Source organism: Chenopodium album, chromosome 5 (genome assembly GCF_948465745.1).
Source record: "Chenopodium album chromosome 5, dcCheAlbu1.1, whole genome shotgun sequence".
Taxonomy (NCBI): Eukaryota; Viridiplantae; Streptophyta; class Magnoliopsida; order Caryophyllales; family Amaranthaceae; genus Chenopodium; species Chenopodium album.
Window position 1 is genome coordinate 19,423,981 of NC_137838.1, and position 21,255 is coordinate 19,445,235.

At 34.0% G+C, this 21,255-nt stretch overlaps 2 protein-coding genes and 1 long non-coding RNA gene across 4 annotated transcripts; 1 reads left to right on the top strand and 2 right to left on the bottom strand.

Annotated features, from left to right (window-relative positions):
- The first annotated feature begins 1,892 nt into the window (after positions 1-1,892).
- LOC145630562 (putative F-box protein At2g36090) lies at positions 1,893-6,023 on the top strand. Of its 2 annotated transcripts, XR_014112095.1 has the most exons (4): positions 1,893-2,291; positions 4,195-5,357; positions 5,561-5,700; positions 5,889-6,023. XR_014112095.1 is itself a non-coding variant. In XM_081682802.1 (2 exons), exon 2 carries the CDS (start codon positions 4,211-4,213, stop codon positions 5,318-5,320), a length of 1,110 nt encoding a protein of 369 aa, XP_081538928.1. In that variant the 5' UTR covers positions 3,726-4,062; positions 4,195-4,210; the 3' UTR covers positions 5,321-5,495. The 2 variants fall into 2 exon arrangements, 1 of the variants encoding a protein (XP_081538928.1); XM_081682802.1 differs by lacking the exons at positions 1,893-2,291; positions 5,561-5,700; positions 5,889-6,023 and adding an exon at positions 3,726-4,062 and having other exon boundaries at positions 4,195-5,495.
- LOC145632712 (uncharacterized) lies at positions 5,807-14,428 on the bottom strand. Its single transcript, XM_081685054.1, has 6 exons — positions 14,314-14,428; positions 7,504-8,019; positions 7,212-7,387; positions 6,715-7,146; positions 6,556-6,625; positions 5,807-6,435 (listed from the first exon to the last, which is right to left on the bottom strand). Exons 1-6 carry the CDS (start codon positions 14,426-14,428, stop codon positions 5,807-5,809), a joined length of 1,938 nt encoding a protein of 645 aa, XP_081541180.1.
- A 3,529-nt stretch (positions 14,429-17,957) lies between these two features.
- Positions 17,958-20,424, bottom strand: LOC145632006 (uncharacterized). The gene is made up of 2 exons (XR_014112442.1): positions 20,275-20,424; positions 17,958-18,614 (listed from the first exon to the last, which is right to left on the bottom strand). It is a non-coding gene; the product is annotated as an uncharacterized LOC145632006 (long non-coding RNA).
- Positions 20,425-21,255: the final 831 nt, after the last annotated feature.

Below are 21,255 nucleotides of genomic sequence, written 5' to 3' on the forward strand. Positions count from 1 at the left end.
CGGCTAACCATTCTTAGAGTTACCTCGTTACTGTTATAAGGGTTACATGGTCGAGGTTAATTTGTTAGTGTTACAGGGATTACTCGATCAGCGTTATAGGGGTTCTTGGTTAGTGTTTTAGGAGTACTTTGTTCTTTTACAAGCAGTCACACGATGTGGCCGGCAGCACACAAGACGCGTTGTGTAGGAAATAAGGGTGTAATTGTATTTGATTAATTCGGAATAGGTCAATGAAAAATAAGAACGAGAAAAGTAATAAAGAATATAAACAAAGAACACAAGGATTTACGTGGTTCGGTCAAGTTAGACCTATATTCACAGGTGGATTCGAGAGCTTCTTCACTATAATGGAGAAAGCACTATGCACGAGAGAATAATACAAGGAGTCTTGATTTCAATGGCTTTCAAAGGTGTGTTCTAATTGATCAACTAAATGGACCTTTTATAACACAGAAAACTCTAATAAAACTCTAAATTGTTCCCAAGTATATCAAATAGTCATTATAGAAGAAATATGGTGTTAGTAAATTTTCCACAATACATTAAGCTTAAAGTGGACCAAAAAACTGAAATTTCTGATTTGGCACGGACGGTTGAGTTTCGTTATCAAATTTCTAGCATCGTCACTTCGTAAAACGGTCATAATTTTCTTGTTTCTTATTGGAATTGGGCATATGACCTAACGTTGGAAAGATTTTGAAACAAGCTATCACCTCCAACTTAAACCACCTCAAAATCTCTTATAGTTTGAGAGATATCTGCATTCAAAGGTCAGAGTCTGTTTTTACTTTTTTGTAACGCAATAGTTTTTTGTACAAATAACTCAACATGACTCCATTTTACATAACCAACGATCATGAGAAACGAATTCAATGGTGATGTTGTTAAACCTATTTCGAATTGAATGCAACATAATTCTCGAGTCATTGCCAAATCAAACAACAGAGTTAGACTAGGTTGGATTGCACACACTCAAATTAATAACATAAATCTAAGATATGAGGTCACTTGGATTAATATCAAGATCTATCAAGATTCCTAAAGCTATTGTCCAAAGAATTATCTTAATAGTTGTTATAGAATTTCAATAACCTCTTAATCTTGATATTGCATTGTTACTTAAATTGATTCATATGTTGCTGTATTTTCATTGAAATTAAAATTAATTAATTAGAGAGCCGACACAGAGAAAATATAAATTGATAATGTTGTTTTTTCTATTAGTCTTCATAAAATTTAAAAGAAATCAACATAATTGCATAAATATAATGGTATCAAATTTAGTCAATCTTTTTCAAAAATTTACAACAGTACCACCCGATTCACATATTCTATTTTAGAAAATTTGTTAATTATTGCTACAAAAAATAAATAAATAAATAAAATGGCACCTTGTCAAATACTATTGTAAAAAAGTTGTTAATTACTACCTTAAAAGTATTAGTGTTGTTAATTACTACCCTAGAAGGCTAGAAGTGTTTAATTTGCACGTTTACTACCTCAATACCTCCAATCATTTTCCGACAATTAGCCCAATTATAACATCCCTTAATCAGCCTAAATATAATTTATGTCATTTTAATCCCATTTTTGTAACATATCAATTAATTTATCGGTCGGAATATATAATTTATAATGCTACTTATCAGCGGTAAAATATAATTTTATGTCATTTTAATTTCATTTTAATCATTTATAATTGGTTTTTCTTTTAATTTTTTTTACAATTAGACAAATCTCCCTCTTTTTTCTTATTAAAAAATTTCCTCCAATTATATCCCTTGATTTGAAATACTCCGTAGTACAACTACATAACCTTCTAGTTTGTATTTTTTTTATGTGTCGGCTCTATAATTAATGGCCATTACTTACTACCTAAACATAGTGCCAATTCCAAATCCAAAAAAATCTACTCTATAATAATCTAAGTTGCTTATACGTCAAATACCACATTGATAATTATAGTTTTGAATTGACTTCCACCAAACTACATTTCTATAATCACTCTCTTTATCTCATTGCACTAGTTCATTCCAATAATATGTATTCAATGTTGTCTCTCATTAATTATTTTTTGAACCATAAAATGTAAACATAAATATCATAGAACAAAATTACCTTGCTACAATTTTGGTGATCTCAATCCAAATCCACCTCATATTTTGAATTTTCTGAAAATACCCATCAAAAGCTCATTGTTCTAAAGTTTGAAGAGTTCTTCGTGAATGTTAACTTGGGCAACATTTCCAATAATACTTCACCAATTATTTCAGAATTCCGGCCAATTATAGGTAGGCGTGTTTGTTCTTCTTTTTCTCCAATTTTATCATCTTTGATAATATAATTCCTTTGTTCTATTATAATTATTCTGATTTCTGAGATATTTGATCATGTGAAATGGGTATTTGACATTTTTATAGTTGGGTGTTTCGTACATGAATGTGCTTCTTAAAAATGATGTATTTGCTTCAGAGATTGTGTTTTTATGGTGTTTTCAATAACAAATTTGATGGGGTCGGCTGCATGAACCAATAATTTATCTCGCGTGGTCGTTTAACTGCTTTGGTCTTTAGTTGGATGATTTTTGTTCCACCTTTTGTGTTTTACAATAACTGTTATCCCGTACTATTGTTTGCTGGGGAATATATGCCAATTTAGGTTCATGGATGATATTTGAGAGAATGTATGTAATTTCAAAGTTACCCATTTGTGTTTAGGTGTGTTTTGGGTAAGTTGTGAAATTATTGGATGAAAAGGTTGAAAACTTTTGAACTAAGTTGATGATTACCTTTTTCTTTAATCCAATTTTTGATAAGCAATTGATTCAGATTGTGTTTCTTGTTTGCCTATGAAATGAGTAATACAGGATTAATGGTGGGTAATATATGAATTTCAGTTTGTAGTATGCAAAAGACTGTATTTCTTAGGTTCTAGTAAGGCGTTGAACTTATTTTTCAAAAATCATACCCAAGTATTTGTATCCATTTGAAGTGTCTGAACAATTTCAGACACATTAAGGTATGGCAGTTGAAACAAACAAAATTTCGGGTTATATATGCCTTGTTATGTTGCTTTTGTAAGCAGCTGTTGTTAATTTGTTATATGTTTTTGGTAGCATTGAGAGAAGTTAGGACAGTTGATCATGGCTTCTCCATATATGTTGTTAGTGGTGTCATCAATTATTGGGTTGTAGGCTCTAGCGTTCTGCAACTTCGTAATTTTATCCTTTCCATTCCCAACATAGGCCACAATTCAGTTGGCATCATCTGAAATGTGTTTATGCTTTATTACACTCTTTTTTTAGCAAACAAAAGAAACTGGAAACTGGAGAGACATGAACTGACTTTCATGACAGCCAAGAAACTGGAGAGACATGAACTGATTTTCAGAAAATTTCAGATGCAAAACTGTGAATAAGGTGCTTAAGTAATTTACTTCAACAATTCTTCATATGATTGAAAATAATACATGATAGCAAAATAAAAGGATCAACTACTGGGTTTGTAACATCCAGTTCACTCATCAGTTTGATGTAGCTTGGCTGAACTTTAATTTATCTTTCTTTAATTGGTTACTTGTATCTGTTCCATGTGTATTGTTCAGAATAGTGATTCTTTCATCTAAGCACTCTCTGGTAGCAAGGTATACACCATATTTAGCACTACTGTGGCGTAAAAACTGTCAAATATGTGAAATCCTTCAGTTGGCGTGCTAGGTGTATAGGTTGCTTTTAAATGATATTATGCTGATCAATAATGTAATAAGTTGCATTCAAATAAATAAATAATACCGTAATGGTTGATATTAAATATAGGATTTTCAGAATTTGTGGTGCTTTTGCTTGTCTGTCTTGCATTGTTTTAAGGACCCTTCATTTTCACTCTATGTTACTAATTCTGGCAACTGTTTAAGTAAATTCTAAATAACCATAAGGGTTCATTACAGAGGATTTCCTTCAGCATAATGAAGGGAGTAAAACTTCAAAATTATGTGGTTCCTTATGCTACCTGAAGGTATTATGTATTACGAGTACTCATTTCTGGTGAATCACGGTACCTGAAGGTATTCTGTATTTTTTTATTGCTATATGGTTGCATATAGTTTTTGAAGATTTTTTTAAAAGCAGCACAGTAGAAACATGTCAATCCTTTTCTCATTTTGTGTTTCTTTTTATCTGTTTTGTCAATATTGTAGATGGCAGGACATTAAAATGTCTGTTCAAGCTGAAAGAATTTGTCCATTAAGCAGTGACATTTTTTATGATATATTAAGGCGCCTTGATGGGGCAACTTTGGCCACTGCAGCATGCACCTGTGCATCATTTTCCTCTATCTCAAAAGAGGAGAGAATATGGGAAAATGTTTGCAATTCCCTGTGGCCTTCAATTAAGCGGGATGATGTGAGAACCTTGATTAGATCTATGGGTGGGTTTAGAAAGTTCTATGCAGACTCTTACCCTCTCATTGTTAATAAAGACTTAGCTTTGGTTCCATTAGATTCCTTTCTGGAATACCCTGAAGAATGGCCGGAAGCAGACTTTTATGAAGATTTTGAAGAATATGAGAGCCTCACACCATCTGATTTTGTTTCACTTGTTGATATAAGATACAAGGACAAGCCAATTTTCTCAAAAGTCCTTTGGGGAATTTCTGAATCGGATGCTCTTGGCCGTTGGTTCTATAATGCACCATTCCACATCGACCTTGGCAATTCAGATGTCAATGACAACATAGGGAAAGTTATCATTACAGGTGAAGATGGTTTGCCCTTAATTGAATCTGTAGATAATGAAAGAAAAGAAGGAAAGCTCTGGATGGAGCTCCAAGATAGGTTAAGACTTAGTTGGATCATTGTAAATACAAAGGTTAAGCAAGCAGCCAATGTATCGAGTTTTATCCCCCTAGGAGTTCAGAGGCATTGGCCAAGTGATAAGGATTTCCTAGTACGGTTTGGGTCTGTTCTCCCTGCTGAAGATATCCTCCCCTGTCAAGTTGTAGAATGCATCCTTCTAGTGAAATTTAGAATGGTTAATGATACTGCTAGTGGTTGTGTAAACCTTGAGCTGACCCAAGTAAGCATGCAGTTGGAAGACATGGAAGGTTTTCATGTTAACGGAAGAAACAGTCTGATGGTGCTGAAAAAGGCATTGAGCTGCAGGAAGAGCAGGAACTATAGTGAAGTCCTTGAGTCTTGCAATTTGTATTCCCGAGTTCGAAGTGAAATAAAGGAGGAGAAGATGCGATATGAAAGTCGAATTGATAAGATGTGCATCTTAAGTGGCGTTGTAGCAGTTGTTACGTTCTGGTTATGCATCCTGTGAAATCGTCTGTAGAGTAGTTAGTTGGCTACCCCTTTGTGTAAGTACTGTTATATTAGGAATGGTACTGAATTATATTTTATATAATCCTTAACTATTTCTGAAAAATAAATAATTGAACCAATCGTTTTATTGTGCAACTGTGTTTTTTTCCTCTGTCCTTGCCTGATAGTATCAACTATCCAGATTCTAGTTGTTCTTCAAATTCTAATAACTATGTCCTGGGTGTACCTGTTTTTCTAGGTACACCTAGCCATCTAGTAGTCTGTTGGACGCGCACTGCACTCCGGCCTTTGGGCGTCTTTACCGGACCAGCCAAGTGCTAGTGTTAGAAGCAAGAGATTTTATTCTAAAAAGTAAATAAATGTCCTCTATTTGAACAGGTAAGAGTATATTAATACAGTCAACTTTCTTATTGATAATGAAGTTGAAATATTCAACAATCCTAAAGAAAAATGGAATAGCAGACAAATATGCATCATTATGAATCTACTCCAACTTATTATGCAGTCTTCTATAACTTGTTTTCTCCTTCTTGTTACTCATTATTTTCGGGCTTTTACTACTCCAGAAAAGTGTGCGTTTGTCACTTGGCTGAATCAAAGTCCATGATTTATTTTTTGAACTATATATATCCCACAAAAGAGAAGATTGCTGGTAAAGAAATAGCACAACTGGGATAGCTGCTAGTACAGATATAGGTGCTGGAATCCATATCGGATTGCGTAGAAAGGTGATGAAGAATGTAGCAGTGAAAGCAGCCATCATAAATACTATGGAGAAAAATAAAGATGTTAGGCCAGCCATGAGTTTTCGAGGCAGTGCCACAAGAAAGTCTTTTTCTGCATATCGCGATGTCAGGATTGACAGAAAAATGAAGATGGAAGTAGAGGAAGCAAACAATGCAACTGCGTTGAATATTGCAAAGATCTTGAAACATACTTGATTTAACAAGATTGGAGATCCATTATTTTGATCATTACCACCAGGTAAGGTGAAAGCCGCTGTAAAAATTACCGTTGTAATGAGTGTTGCCACCAGAGTACATGATTCTGCTGTTTTCTTCATCCATGCTTCTCCACGTGACCGTAGGTCCTCATGCTGTTTAGTAAATAAAGCTTGGGGTGTCATTCCGAAATCACTTATATCATCATCTTCATATATAATATCATCCTCCTGATTTCTATATTCCGAATTTTTCTTATCATTTTGGATGGACTTAAGGGATTTGCTCCTACCCTCATCATTTTGGAGGTTCGCATGATTGTTAGCCAGTGCATATTGGGGTTGGACAACTTTCCTGACAGCCTATCAGACATTGGTAATGTTAAGATTAGCCAGAACAACATGTTGAAATTAATAAAAATGCAAAGGAAAAGAGTAGTAAGAGCAATAACCTCAAACCATAGTAGCTCTCGTTGCATTTGTAAAGCCGCACCTGAGATGCAGTTGAGTCTATCGGGAGGTGGCAACTTAGCAGCTAAATGCAGCATGTTATTTCCATGATCATCCATGTATGTAGCGATGAGATCTTTTATAGTTCCAAACTCGTGTATGAGCTTGAAGGTCTCCTCATGTCGATATTGAACAGCAATATGAAATATACTTCTTCCTTTCTCATCCACTTTCCATATTATATCAGGATATATATAAATTAGTGTTCTGAGGAAATCAATATTCCCCCTTTTGGCCGCCACAAACAATAGTCGCCATGGTGTATTAATATGTTCTGAGATATCTTCTTTTTCAACGACTTTCTGCCAGGCTATCCGAGTCACTTCAAGTGCATTATTTTTGAGGTCCTGCTCATTTTCTTTGTTGCGCGTGTTCTTTCCTGAAACAAATGACATGAATGAAAATGGAACAGGAGGATCGGTGAGATTGATCAACCTACCAGGTAAAAAGAGGAAAACAACAGACATCGTCTCAGAAGTTTACCCCATATGCTCTGCTTGCGAGTGCTGTTCTTTAGAGGCCTTTGAGCAGCAAGGGTGTGCAGCACAGTCTCATCCTTTGAATTCCTCTGGAGTGCTAAACATGGATACTTTTGTATGAAATCAAGCGCGATATCTACAAATAAAATAAACACATTTCAGCAAGTAATACACATAACAATATGTGCTATCTATGTACCAAGTAGTGAACAAGATGCAAAGAGAATCTAAATAATGGTCATATTCGTATACCATACAAACCAGCCTCTATGGCAATGGTAAGCAGCTCAATGCGATCCTCGTCTGTCAGCTTTTTGGGATCTGTTACACTGTCATTGTTAAGGTAATTCACCATATCTCTTTTTCCTAAAAGAATTGCCATATGAAGAGGGGTCAATTTTTTTGCTCCAGAACTTCTAATATTTGGTAGCTCTCTATCAAATCCTACCATCACTTGTGCAATCTCAACATTTCCAGATGATGCAGCATTGCAAAAGGCGGTATTGCCATGTACATTTTTTGAATCTAGAGGAACATTGTTTTTATGCATACGACTTGCCAGTTTTTTAACAAAATCAAGGTGCATGGCTGCTGCTGCAATGTGAAGGACTGTGTCTCCATGTTTTGTAATTTTGGCAGTCATCCATTTGTTATCTACTTTGAAAACGATCTCCGCCTTATCCCAGTCACCATCCAGAGCAGCTTGATATAGAGGCACTACATACTTCAACAAATCTTGTTTTGTTATTTTTTCCTCCTCTTTTTGGCCTAGCAAGAGCAGAAAGAGTTAATAATGTCATTGAACATAGTTCAACAAATTTTCCTCATGCAATAATTATTCAAGATGAAAATTCCATTCATAGAGTTCTTTCTGGCTAAAGTGTAAATAAGGTTCATGTTCTGATGTTAGTGATGCACCTAGTTTATCATAACCCAAATACTACGTATATGACAGTGACCCAATCCAAACCTGATCCGATTCTATTTAATTATCACATTCAATTTAGGCACACATATTAGGGAGAGGAGAGGGAATAAGAGATGAATATAAATCAAGTGGGGTACACCAATAAATGCAAAGTATAATAGTAGAGGTGTCAATTCGGGTAAACGGCTCAGGTTTGGGTTGGGTTTATCAATTTTGGGTCACTAGTAGAATAAACTAAATTTGCAGCCCTAAATTGGAAGCGGTTTTCCAATTCCGCTTCCAAAAACCCGCCAAAAAAAAAAAAAACATACAAAAGGAAAGCGGTTTATGAGTGAACCACTTCCAAATAATCTAATTGGAAGCGGTTTGAATAGTGAACCGCTTCCCTTTTAAAAAAAAACCGTAAAACCTCATAAAGCCGCCCCTTATATTCTCTCTCCCTTCTTTTTTCTTATTCTCTTTCTCTCTCCTCTCTTCCCTCTTCTCTCGTCACTTTCTCTCCCCTCTTCATCTCTCTCATTCTCATCTCTTTCTTCGATCTGCTTCATCTCCTTCTTCCTCTTCTTTTATTTTTTTCGATCTCCTTCTCTTCCCTCTTCTTTTCCTCTTCTTCCATCTCCTTCTCTCTTCTAACCACCACAAACGCCGACCTAGCAAGCACCACCGACTCACCTAGCAAGCACCACCATGTATTTCTAGGTTTTTAGGTCAAATTCGACCATGAAAATCCTAAATCTAGAGTTTTTCATGGTCGAATTTGACCTTTAAAACCATAATTTCAAGCCAAAATCGTGGTTTTGGTGGAATTTAAGGTATGTTCCTTTTTTTTTAGGTTTTTATTTTATTTTACGGTGATTGTGTGGTTGTTTTGGTTTGTTTCAGGTGGCGGCAGATCTGGTTTCGATGGAGGTCGTGGTGGGTAAAATGGGTTTTTTTTAAAGGTCGTGGTGGGTGAATGTTGGTGTTTGGTGGATGAATTGCGCGTAGTTGGTGGCGGTGGCGGCAGCGGGTTAGATTTTTTTATTATTATTATTATCTTCTTTTTTTCTAAGAAAATGCTGTAATTTTTTTTTTTACATATGTTGATTGTATTTTAATTTAAGTACTTTTTTCAGATTACAATTTCTTTTATTTTTTTGGATGAAAATGTAATACTACATCATTTGATTAATAAAAATAATGTTTATGCATATTTAATTGTTTGTATTTTAATTTAAATGAAAAAAAAATAAATTATTTTAGGCAGAATGGGAAGCGGTTTGGCGCCTAAAAGGGAAGCGGTTTGAACCGCTTCCCATTTAAATATGCAATGGGAAGCCCCCTAAGCCGGAGCGGTTCAAAACCGCTTCCAATTAAGGGGTTTGAACCGCTTCCCTTTTAGTATCTTCTACTAGTGGGTTATAACAGGTCGGTTTTATAACAGGTCGGTTGAAATGATTATCGGATCGGTTTGGGTCAGTTTTGAAAAATATCGATTCAGTTCGGTGTGGTTTTTTTTTCTTTATTGTAGTTTAATTTGGGTCGGGTCTCAATCGGGTCGGGTTGCTTGTAATCAGTTCGGGTCATAATCAGTTTGGGTTAAATCGGGTAGGTTTGAAAACAGGTTTAGCCATTTATAAGTGGGTTTCGGTTCAAAACATTTTGGGTCCTAATTGTGTCATGATGTAATCGGTTAGGGTCATAATCAGTTTGAATCAAACCGGGTAGTTTTGAAAATAGGCTATGATTCAAAACAGATCGAGTGAAATCGGGTTCGATCATCATCGGTTCAAGTCACGATTTGGATTGAACTTGGTCGGTTTAAAAACACGTTTACCCAATTTGAAGCGGGTTTCAGTTAAAATCATATCGGATTAAATTCGAGTCGGATCATTATCAAGTCAGGTTAATCATATCAGATAATGAGTCGAAACAGGTCATGTTATAACCTAGTTAAGTCAAGAATAAAGTGGGTTTATAAAGTAGTGGGTTGAAACAGATCAGATCATATAAACACATTGGGTTACGGGTTGTAAACGACTCAGAAAGTCAGTGATAACCGGTTACAGGTTGTAAATGGTTCGGTCTCAACGGGTTACAAGTCGTAAAATGTTTGGTCTCAACGGATTACGGGTTGAAAACGGTTTGGTCGCAACGGGTTACAAGTTAAAACAGTTCGGTCACAACGGGTTACGGGTTAGAACAGTTCAGCTTTATCTGATGTTTGCCGGGTTTAAACGGTTTTCAGTTTTAAATGGGTTGGGTTACTATCGGGTTTAGACGTAATCGGTTCGGGTTGTAAAGGTTTGGCTTGATAACTATTGAGATCATTAACGGTTTGCAAAAATTCGGTTCAGTTCAGTTTAGGGTTGGAAAAAATTGGGTCGGGTTTGGTCGGTTATCGATTTCCAAAAAACGGGTTTTTAACGGTTCAGTTGCTTTTCGGATAGGTTTGAAACAGTCGGGTTTGACGATTTGGGTTAGAAATTGACAGCTATATGTAAAACTTATCCAAAAGGGAAATGTATTCACTAAAGATAAATTTCCGAAAAAGGAATACGTGTCAACTAAAAAAACGAAGGTAAGTATGTTGAAATTGAACTCTGTAAGTGTTGTATGGTTACATTATTGTTAGGTGAATTTGTCAAAAAGGTCCTTTTATGTAGGTCTTTTTATGTAAGTCTTTTTTGTTGCAAAGGTCCTTTTATAAAAAAGATACATGAAAGGTCCTGTTTATCAGATTTGGGTTGTGGCCAGAGTCCTTTAACCGGATTACGGCCAAAGAAAGATCCCTTAAAATTCAGTTTTTTTAGTTAGTATAAAACTAGTTTAAAAAGCTAGCATGATACAAATATTGAGAAAAAAAGGAAGTACTCCGTGTGTATTATATATATATATATATATATATATATATATATATATATATATATATATATATATATATATATATATATATATATATATATATATATATATATATATATATATATATATATATATAATATATATATATACTAGGTTAATTCCCGTGCCATGCACGGTCATAATTAAATTTTATAATAAATAAATATGGTGTTAATTCAACAATAATTTATCCAAAAAATTTATTTGTAACAAAATAACTTAATTTAAATGTAAAGATTATTGAATTGGATTGTATAAAAAAAAATATAGTAATAGAAACTTGGAAGATTTAACGTTTTGTATAAGAAAATTAAATTATTAGCTTAGGTAATTAGGTTAGTACCCATATACGATCTCATATACATTTGTCCTTAAATTTTTGACACACTTTGAAGTTGATTACGGAATACTAATTATCCATTAGCGTTGACTTTATTAACTCTAATTGACACACATTAAATTATTAGCTTAGGTAATTAGGATCGGCATAATATGAAGTATACTATAACAAAATTATTTTGTTCTTATAAGCGTTATGTATAGTTTTAAGATTAATACTCCGTAAAAAGTATGCTACCAAAATGATTTTTCTTTAAAATTGATATTGATAATATTATAATAATCTTGGAAAACAATATATTCCAATACCTTATTTTTTTAAAAGCTATGTTAGTATTTTTGTAATTAAAAGTTTCCTAGTATATATAGAATATATGTAAAAATTTTAATTGAGTAATATTGGATTAAATATGTTGTCAAAATGGAAATGACTATTATTATAGGTTATAAAGTATATAGATGTTATTAAAATATGGCAAAAAAAAAAGCGGGAAAATTTTTAACCAGGAAATGACAAGTGTCATTCCTGGTTTCGCCTTTAGTATAAGTTATTGATTGATATATATATATATATATATATATATATATATATATATATATATAATTATAAAATTTTACATATGAAATTGCACCACATTGATACAAATCAAACGAGCGAGTAAGTCCTAATACATCAACGTAAACACAAGCGAAATTGCATAATATAACAACCTTTTATACTAATGGAAGTCCCAATAGTACTACTGAGATGTTTTTTTTTAAGTAATACTAAGAGTATCTTTTATACTAACGAAAACATATACTCCCTCTGTTACGAATTACTCGCAACAATTACTATAAATGGCCGGTACATATTACTCGCAACAAACTTTTTTCTTGTCTTTTATGGTAAGTTTTTTAGTGTGATTTTACAACATTAACCTTACTTATTTTTTAAAACATCCTAATTAAACTACTAATTTAACCTTATTAACTTAAACTTAACATTAATTAACTTAACCATTTTTACCAAAATCATTTCTCTTCCATCTCAATTCATCATCATCTTCATGGGCAACCACCACCACCACTACTACCACAATACCACCAATCTCCACTCTAGTTACCTAGAAATTTCTCTCTATTTGTTAATCTCCCCCGATCTCCACCGCAACCACTGTCGATGTCCCGTTGTTGTTTGTCGCCGAAAGTCGTTTTTCTCTCTCTCCTCTTCTTGTTGTTTCTAAAGCTTAAATTTGAAGGTTTTATGGTGAAATTTAACCATGAAAACTCTAGATCTAGAGTTTTCATGGTTAAATTTAACAAATTAAAGCTTAAATTGACGATAGAGAAGGCATTAATTTGTTATTTACATCCATTTCGTCGATTAGTCGGTTGTGGGTTGTGGGTTTTGGGGTTCTAGGTTCGAGTTCGGGGTTGTGGGTTCTGGTTATTTTTGGGGTAGTGGGTTCGATTACGGGGTTGTGGGTTTTGGATTCAAGTTCGAGATTGTGGGTTTTGGGTTTGAGTTCAGGGTTGCGGATTTTGGGTTCTGGGTTTGAGTTCGGGGTTGTGGGTTTTGGGGTTCTGAGTTTGAGTTCGGGGTTGGGGTTCTAGGTTTTGGGGTTCTGGTGGTGGGTGGTGTCGTGGTACTAGGTGGTGGCGTTGGGTGGTTTTGTGGTGCTAGATAATGGTGTTGGGTGGTTTCGTGGTGCTAGGTGGTGGTGATAGGTGGTGGTAGTGATAGGCTGTTCGTGAATTCATGGTTTTTTTTATTTAATTTTTTTGAAAGTTGGATTAATACTTAAGTGTATGCCCTTATTTTTCATTAATCATGCTTTTAATATTTTGCCTAGGAGTCGGCAAACTCCCTCTTTATTGCGAGTAACTCGTAATGGAGGAAGTGTAATAGTATTGAGAATGTTCACTGTTACTATATTACCTTTTACTCTTTTAGTCACAGAATGTCATTATTTACAAAATTACTATTGTTATGTACTTTGTGTCTAACTGTGATATGTTATGACTTTTTCCAAATCAATGCAAACAAGATCCCATGTACATTTTTCAATAGAGTTAAAATCCACTTATAAATAAATTCCAAATGAGACAAAAAAAGAGGAATGAAGGGAATAAGAGAATTTAGATCAGTTGCAAGACTTGCAACAACGGTACGATGAGGAGAGATGTTATAAAAAAATTGAAAGCAATAATATGCACCATATATCATGATCAGCGTTTTAGAATATACTACCTCGGTTTTCCTTATTTCTACCAATTTCCTATTCATAAGGTTAAAAGTTTACCAATTCTGACCATGTATAATAATGTATTTCTAAGAAAAAAAATCATTAAATTAGATCTTATTAGATTCATATTGTTATGAATCTTCATCAATGTATCAACCATCTTTGTTTCATAAATCACAATTATGTTACTCCCTAGACCATTTTTTAATATTTACGTTTTTTTTTTTTTTTTTGAGATAAAAATAATTGCTTAAAAAAAAAATTAAAAAAAAAAAGTTGCATGGAAGTGCAAGATAAAGTTAGAGAAAATGAAAAAAAAAAAATTAGTAAGATTTTTTGAAAATTTTACAGCATTCTTTTGAAATATGACTAATATAATGTTGTCATAATTATATATTAAGATTGTTTATTGCTAAGAAATACCAAAATAAATCAATATTCAGATCATATATACATTACACCCCAAATCTATCAAGTTACTATACTTTTGCTTATAAATCAATGTGAATCCATAATCAATTTGTTGAACTTTGACTCAAAAATTGAGCAAACAATTAGAGATAGAGGGAGTAAAATCGCACAGAGCAACAAAAATAAAGTAACAATAATAATCAAAATTACTCAAAAAAATATTCCAAAAGAAGTTGGATTAGGAATGAGAGGGAAAAATACAGGTTTACTCACTTTGTGGTGGATCGTCTGAAGGAATACTGATTGGCGGAATTGAAACGATGATATGGTTGCTTACATGTGCTTGCTTCAAAGAATCTGGAGGAGTAGGCTGTGGAGTTTTCAACATTATTTTTCTTACTTCACTTGTTACTTGACTGAAGAGTACGTGAAGATCAATTTAATTTGCCGATTTTGTTTTATTAAGTTGCTAATGAGGATGATTAATTATGCTTTTGCCTTGATAGTTCACGACCCTCCTAGTTACTGATTTCTATATATACTCATTAATGACCAATGGCTACTAAACTAACAGTTTTGTTTTTTTAATGTCGAAGTATTATTTAATCCAAGTCAACTTTGGTCTAGATCAAAAAGAACACTTCAAATATACGAAGTGTGAAAACTGTGACCTGTCAAAAAAAAAAAAAAAAAAAAGTGAAAACTGTGAAGTAGTCTTTTGTAGTACTACTAGATACCAAATACCAACTATTTACAAGATCGATGAGATTAAGGAAGGCTTAGTTTACTGGTAAACATCTGACCTCATGACTTAGGGCTTGTTCTCATTGACTGAACTCAGCTGAACTGAACTGAACTGAGCTGAACTGAACTAAACTGAACTGAACTGAACCGAACTTATTAATTACTGATTTTTAACTATGGATTGAACTTAATAATTAGTGATTTTTAACTATGGATTAGTGATCTTTGATTATTTATTGATTATTTATTATTATACATATGTGTATATACAAATATACATATTAAAATATTTAAGAAAAATATACTATTATTATTTTAGTATTATTATTATTATTATTATTATTATTATTATTATTATTATTATTATTATTATTATTATTATTATTATTATTATCATTTATTGATTATTATTATTATTTATTATTATTATTTATTATTATTATTATTTATTGATTATTATTATTATTATTATTATTATTTATTGATTATTATTATTATTATTATTATTATTATTATTATTATTATTATTATTATTATTATCTTCGTTGTAATAAGAGCTTAAAAGAATGAAATTTGGCTTTATATCATTAGCAATATCATTACACATGAGCTAAACTGAACTGAACTGAATTTCAACGTATGAGAACAAACCATTATACTACCAAGTATGGTCCATACCAAAGTACTTTTTTATTTTTATTTTTTTTTATACTGTTATTATTGATAAATACTATCTCTGTTTTTAAATACTTGCTCCATTTCTTCATGTGCGGAGTTTTAGAAGAAATTACATAAAGTAATAAAATATGGAGGTAGTGGGGTTGGTGGAAGAATAAAAAATTATAGAAAGCAAAAGTAGTGGAGAGAATTGGAGGAGAGAAAATATATGTTGGGACCACCAGATGAGAGAAATTGATTAAATATTGTAAAGGCTTTCCAAATAAGGAAATGGAGCAAGCATTTAAAAACGGCCGCAAATAAAAAGTGGAGCAAGTATTTAAAAACGGAGGGAGTATACTATTATTGTGTAATTTATACTGTTATTTTGTATTCACTAGTGGAAAAATAGCTATCCGTAACGGGCAAAAATAGCCTATTCGTAACGGGCAACGGGCGTTACGTATGCTGCCGTTACGGATAGGCTATGTTATTCGTAACGGGCATTTTGACTGCCCGTTACGAATAACGGGTTATTCGTAATGGTCATTTTGACTGCCCGTTACGAATAACGGGTTATTCGTAACGGGCATTTTGACTGCCCGTTACGAATAACGGGTTATTCGTAACGGGCAGTTTGACCGCCCGTTACGAATACAATTGAACCCAAATTTTAAAAAAATGCAGCAGGTGATACCTACTAGTCTGCTATCTTGATAATCTGCTATGATGCCAAATTTTAATTACTATTATCAATAATAATAATAAATGTAAAATTGAATTAATTATAAAATCAAATATACAACTTTCACAAATGTCCAAATTGACTTTACAACAACTCTCAACATGAGTCAAAAGCTACTAAATAAATAATACTCTGTAATACAACATGAAAATTTAAACAAGTTTTATATTCCATATAGTAGACTAAGAACTTGAAAAATCTTGTAGAATTGTATACTGTCTTGATGAAGCTTAAATTTTGTACAGCCATCTTTTAGGAAATTTTGTACAACCATCTTTTAGGAAATTTTGTACAGCCATCTTTTAGGAATTGGTCAATGAGGTAGCCATGGGCTCCATGGATCTCCACTCCATCAAAACCTGATAACGCAGTTTATTCACTACAAATAAATAACCTATTAAGACATAAAATTGAAGCATTCTCCTCATATAACAAACTAAATCAGCAACAACCCATATTACATTCAGAGCAAAACAATGAACACTTCTTCTACAGTCAGAAAATACAAATCACTTTGTGTGTAGGCAACCCCCGCTTGCCCTACAACAATTTCAGAAAATCAAGCGAACCCTAGAACACAACCACCAGAGTATTTCATGTAATTGCCAACATCAAATCCTGCTTATGCCAGCCAGCCAAAGTAATATCTTTCTATAATCTGGGAGATTAGATAATAATACATGGAGATTAGAAAAGTGCGTCGAGTAATTAGTTGTTTGCTTAGTGCTTATTAGCATATTAGCCAAAGAATCATAAAAACTTTATTATATACAATTTTCGCTAATTTTCTATATGATCTTTGGTTGATTGCAGGATTAAATATCATTCATCATTCATTTGTGACAGGGTAAAGTCGTATCCCCTAATAAAAAATAATACCTAAATCACTAACTACAGTAGATAGGGAAGTAGGGTCGATCTCCACAGGGAAACAAGTCTTTTTACTCCTAATTAAATATTATAATCTAAATTATTTAAGTAACCAATATTAAAGTTGAATAAGACTAAACTAAAAAAAAGTAGGACAAGGGAAAAAATAATATATAAAGGATCTAGGGCATAGGTTCACCAATAAATAATACTCCGGGGTAAAATGGGGTAATCAATCATTGACATGGCATAGATAACATGATTAACAGACTCTCGCAATTTATTAATCAACATAGATCTAACAGGCTCTCGCAATTTACTAGATCTAGGTTCTTATTGAAAATAACCTTTAATATCAAATTAACATCTGCTCGATTCATCAATTTAATATTGCTATACTTTTACAAGCCGCAATTGTAAAACATTAAAACAATCCAATAAGAAATTATCATGCAATACCAACAATCAATAATAGTCAATCATTAATGCATCAATTAACCAGATTGTAAAGGGCTCTCGCTACTTACTACAATCACACAATTAATTTATCGGTATTAAATCTCATCTCTCGAATCTTGACTTAACCATTTATAAATTAACCTGCCTATTGAAACTATACCTAAACATTAATTCTCATCTCTCGATTCTTGAATCAATATTGTCAAACTCATGCATAAAAGATAGGCCTAATCTAGTCACAGAGCATTTAATCAATCAATAGGAAATTAATCTAGCATTGATAATCAACAACAATCATTTACCCCTTCATATTATTTATTAGATCCCCATGAACCCTAGAAATTAGACTACTCACACATAATTAAATATAAACTAAACAAAGCAAATAAATAAATCATGATCAAAGGAATAAAATAAATAACTAAGATTAAGGGAAGAGAAATCGTCACTGAAATAAATCTGGAATTAATGAAAGAATTAAGAACAAAAGTTTAGAGAGAGATTAAGAGAGAGAAAACTAAGTAGAGAGAGAAAGTCTAAGAGAAAAGGATTAAGAGAAGAAGAAGTAGAAGAAGATGTCTAAGAGAAGAGCCCCCTCATTATTCCGCACAAAACGTATTTAAAACAAAACTAAAAACAACTCCTAATTAGAGACTAATTGCTCGTCAAAAATGGCTCTCCAGAAACACGCGCCCGATCGGGCTAGAGGCCGCCCGATCGGGCGCGCCTTTTTGCTCGCTCAGGTCTTCTCATAGCCCCGCCCGATCGTGCTAAGCCTCGCACGATCGGGCGCGCCTTGGGCCACGCACCAGCATACATCTCGCCCGATCGGGTCCGGTCTTCTTCTTCGAGGCTTGGACTTCGATTGGGCTAGATTTCTCGGCCCAATCCATATTTCCTCTCGGGTCTCGAATACATGGTCCAATTGCCTCGTGATCCAAATAACCGAGCCCTTAATCACCGACTCGATGGCTCTAGCCGGCCTTGGGCTCCAAAAGTGGTCGTGTTCCTCCAATGCTCGCGGTCGCTTCATAAAAATCCCGGGAAAATGCTCCAAAGGTGCAATTCCTTGCAAAGCCTAACCAAAACTACGAAAACACTAGAAAACACATATTAGTAATAAAAGTGTCCCGAAAGAGCCAAAAACACTACTAATAATGACCACGGGACGGGGGTAAAATACTATATAAAATAGACACATCAAACTCCCCAAGCCAAACCTTTGCTTGTCCCTAAGCAAAGATCTCATCAATGAATCAATAAACATGCTTCACCCCAAAAAAGTAAAAACCAAGCACAAACGATCCAGGGTAAATCAAATAAACATGCTTCAAAGTCAACCAATCAAATCCATCCAATTACTTTTCTTCCCTAACAATTGTCAAATAGAGCAAACCACAAGAGCATATAGAATTCAAGACTAGTGCTCAATAACTCGACTCTCATTTTTGTGGCGAGTAAAAGATGTACTCGATCGCTCTCCATCCGACCCCTTTATGTGAACAATGCCCTCCCAACTCACACTCTCGTGTGTATAAAACAATGAACGCTCAACCTACTAGTCGACTCGAAATATGTCAAGTCATAACTTGCATTGAAAAACAACACTTTCACATTTACATAACTTCTATGCACAAAGTCGGAAGGTCTTTAAAGCTTGTAATGTAAGGCTAGGGTAAAGGTAGGATAAATTTGGGATTATGTGAGAGAAAAGCTATGCATTAAGGGAGCCAAATCCTAATAAATCCATGATCAAAAATAATGATCATACACATCTCCAACATAACCAACTCCAAACAACAATCCACCAAATATACTCCAAACAATAAAACAATCCCAACACTCACAATTTCACTCATAAAAATATGATAATGTAGAACAAGAGTGAATAACAAACTTTGAACTCATAACTTGAAATATTTACGTTGAAACTCAACTATTTTTTTCCTTTCTTTTGATTAACCTTCGCTTGGAACATTTGAACATCAAGCATTTTTTCCTCTTTTTTTTTTCTTAGAAGTTCACTTTCTTTTATTCAAATTTCTCATTTTTTTTTTGAACTTCTTTTTTTTTTCCATCACACTTTTATTTTTCTCAAATATTTACAACTTTCTACCTCATAAAAACAAAAATATGATCAAAACAAATTACTTCTCAAAACCCACCCAAATTGTGCAAATAAAGTGCACACTACAAACTCCCTCACCTCACTCACTAATAGCTCCCCCAAGCCAAGCTTGGGACTAGTAACCAATGGGGCAATTAAGGCTTGTAATGTGGCTATAAACAATAAAGAGTCAAGGCAACAACATGGGTAGCAAGAAGGGAACAAATGTATCTAAATAAATCTGAAAGCTACCTAAATGAACAAATGCCTTCGTCCTCCACAATGTGCATAATAATGAATCATATAAACATTACTTATAGTAGCAAACCAATACTCAAATTCATTGACATACCAGGAATTATGGAACTATCACACATTCCTTACCAAATAAACTAGTCAAGCACTATATTCACAAATAGTTGGAAAAAATTGACGCATGTTAAGGTTTCAAGACAATCAAACATCAAATCATGATCAACTAATCCACAATGCTTATCATCAAATACCAGGAATCAAAACAATTTTTCTCAAGTAAGGGGCACAGGGAAGCATGATTTACAATTCATTGGAACAAAACTAACCTAAGAAAGTAATAAAATCTATACTAAGAAAAATAAAAATAAAAAGAGAAGAGAGAGAGTGAAAGATGTACCATACGAACACGAGAACCTCCCCCCAAGCTAAATCAGACAATGTCCTCATTGTCTTAAAGGGAAGCTAGTAGTCAAGGTGACTACTCTTCATCATCACCACATCAATGTCACCAAAGCCTCGAGGATTGCAATGCATCTCTTTGGAACAAAATTGGGCAAGAAAGAAACAAAGTGTTAGTGGGAAAAAGTTCGAATTTGAGTCAGGTGCACTACTCTGATCATAAATTTTTATGTATAAATTTTAATACAGTGATTCTAATTGCATTGGAAACTAGACTTGAAGAGATTTCCAACGACAGGTCACACGCAAAAATCGGATAAGAAACGCAAAAGTTATGGCCTGTCGAAGTTGACGTAGTTTGCTTATGCGTACGCGCGCCCGATCGGGCGAAATCCGCCCGATATATCTTTTCCTTCACTCGATTTGCGCCTGATCGGGCAACCTCGCCCGATCGGGCGAAATTTGCTCGAGTTTCTGACTGCACTTGCGCGCCTGATCGGGCTAATTAAGGCTTGATTCCAGCTCTCTTCTCGCGCCCGATCGGGCAACTTCGCCCGATCGGGCGAGTGGAGGCATGAAATTTAACCCTCCTTGCTCGCCCGATCGAGCGAAGCGCCGATCGGGCGAGCTTCGCTCGATCGGGCCCGTGCCAGGTCGTTTCCTTTGTTTTTCTTCGTCTTCAATTTCTTCTAAGTCTTTTGACCTCTTAAACCTATACCTGTACAAAAACACACTCCCACAAATATAAGATATACTCTCCTCTACCTCTCTAAAACAAAACAAAAAGAAAACACACAAACAAATAAATAAAAAAAAACTAAATAAAAATCAACAAAATACGGGTTGCCTCCCGCAAAGCGCTAGTTTATCAAGGTCCCGCTCGACCATACTCCTTCTCTCAATCGGAAGAATTCAATGCCTTGAGTAACTTATCAAACGCTCCTGCAAACATTTCATTAAGCACTATATATAGGGCTTA

Excerpts from the sequence above, each read along its gene's own strand:
- LOC145632712 (XM_081685054.1), bottom strand. The coding sequence starts at position 14,428 with ATGTTGAAAACTCCACAGCCTACTCCTCCAGATTCTTTGAAGCAAGCA. Across the intron at positions 7,388-7,503 it reads CATAGAGGCTGGTTTGTATG|ATATCGCGCTTGATTTCATA; the intron begins GTATACGAATAT and ends TTTTATTTGTAG. Across the intron at positions 7,147-7,211 it reads TGTTTTCCTCTTTTTACCTG|AACACGCGCAACAAAGAAAA; the intron begins GTAGGTTGATCA and ends GTTTCAGGAAAG.
- LOC145630562 (XM_081682802.1), top strand. The coding sequence starts at position 4,211 with ATGTCTGTTCAAGCTGAAAGAATTTGTCCATTAAGCAGTGACATTTTT.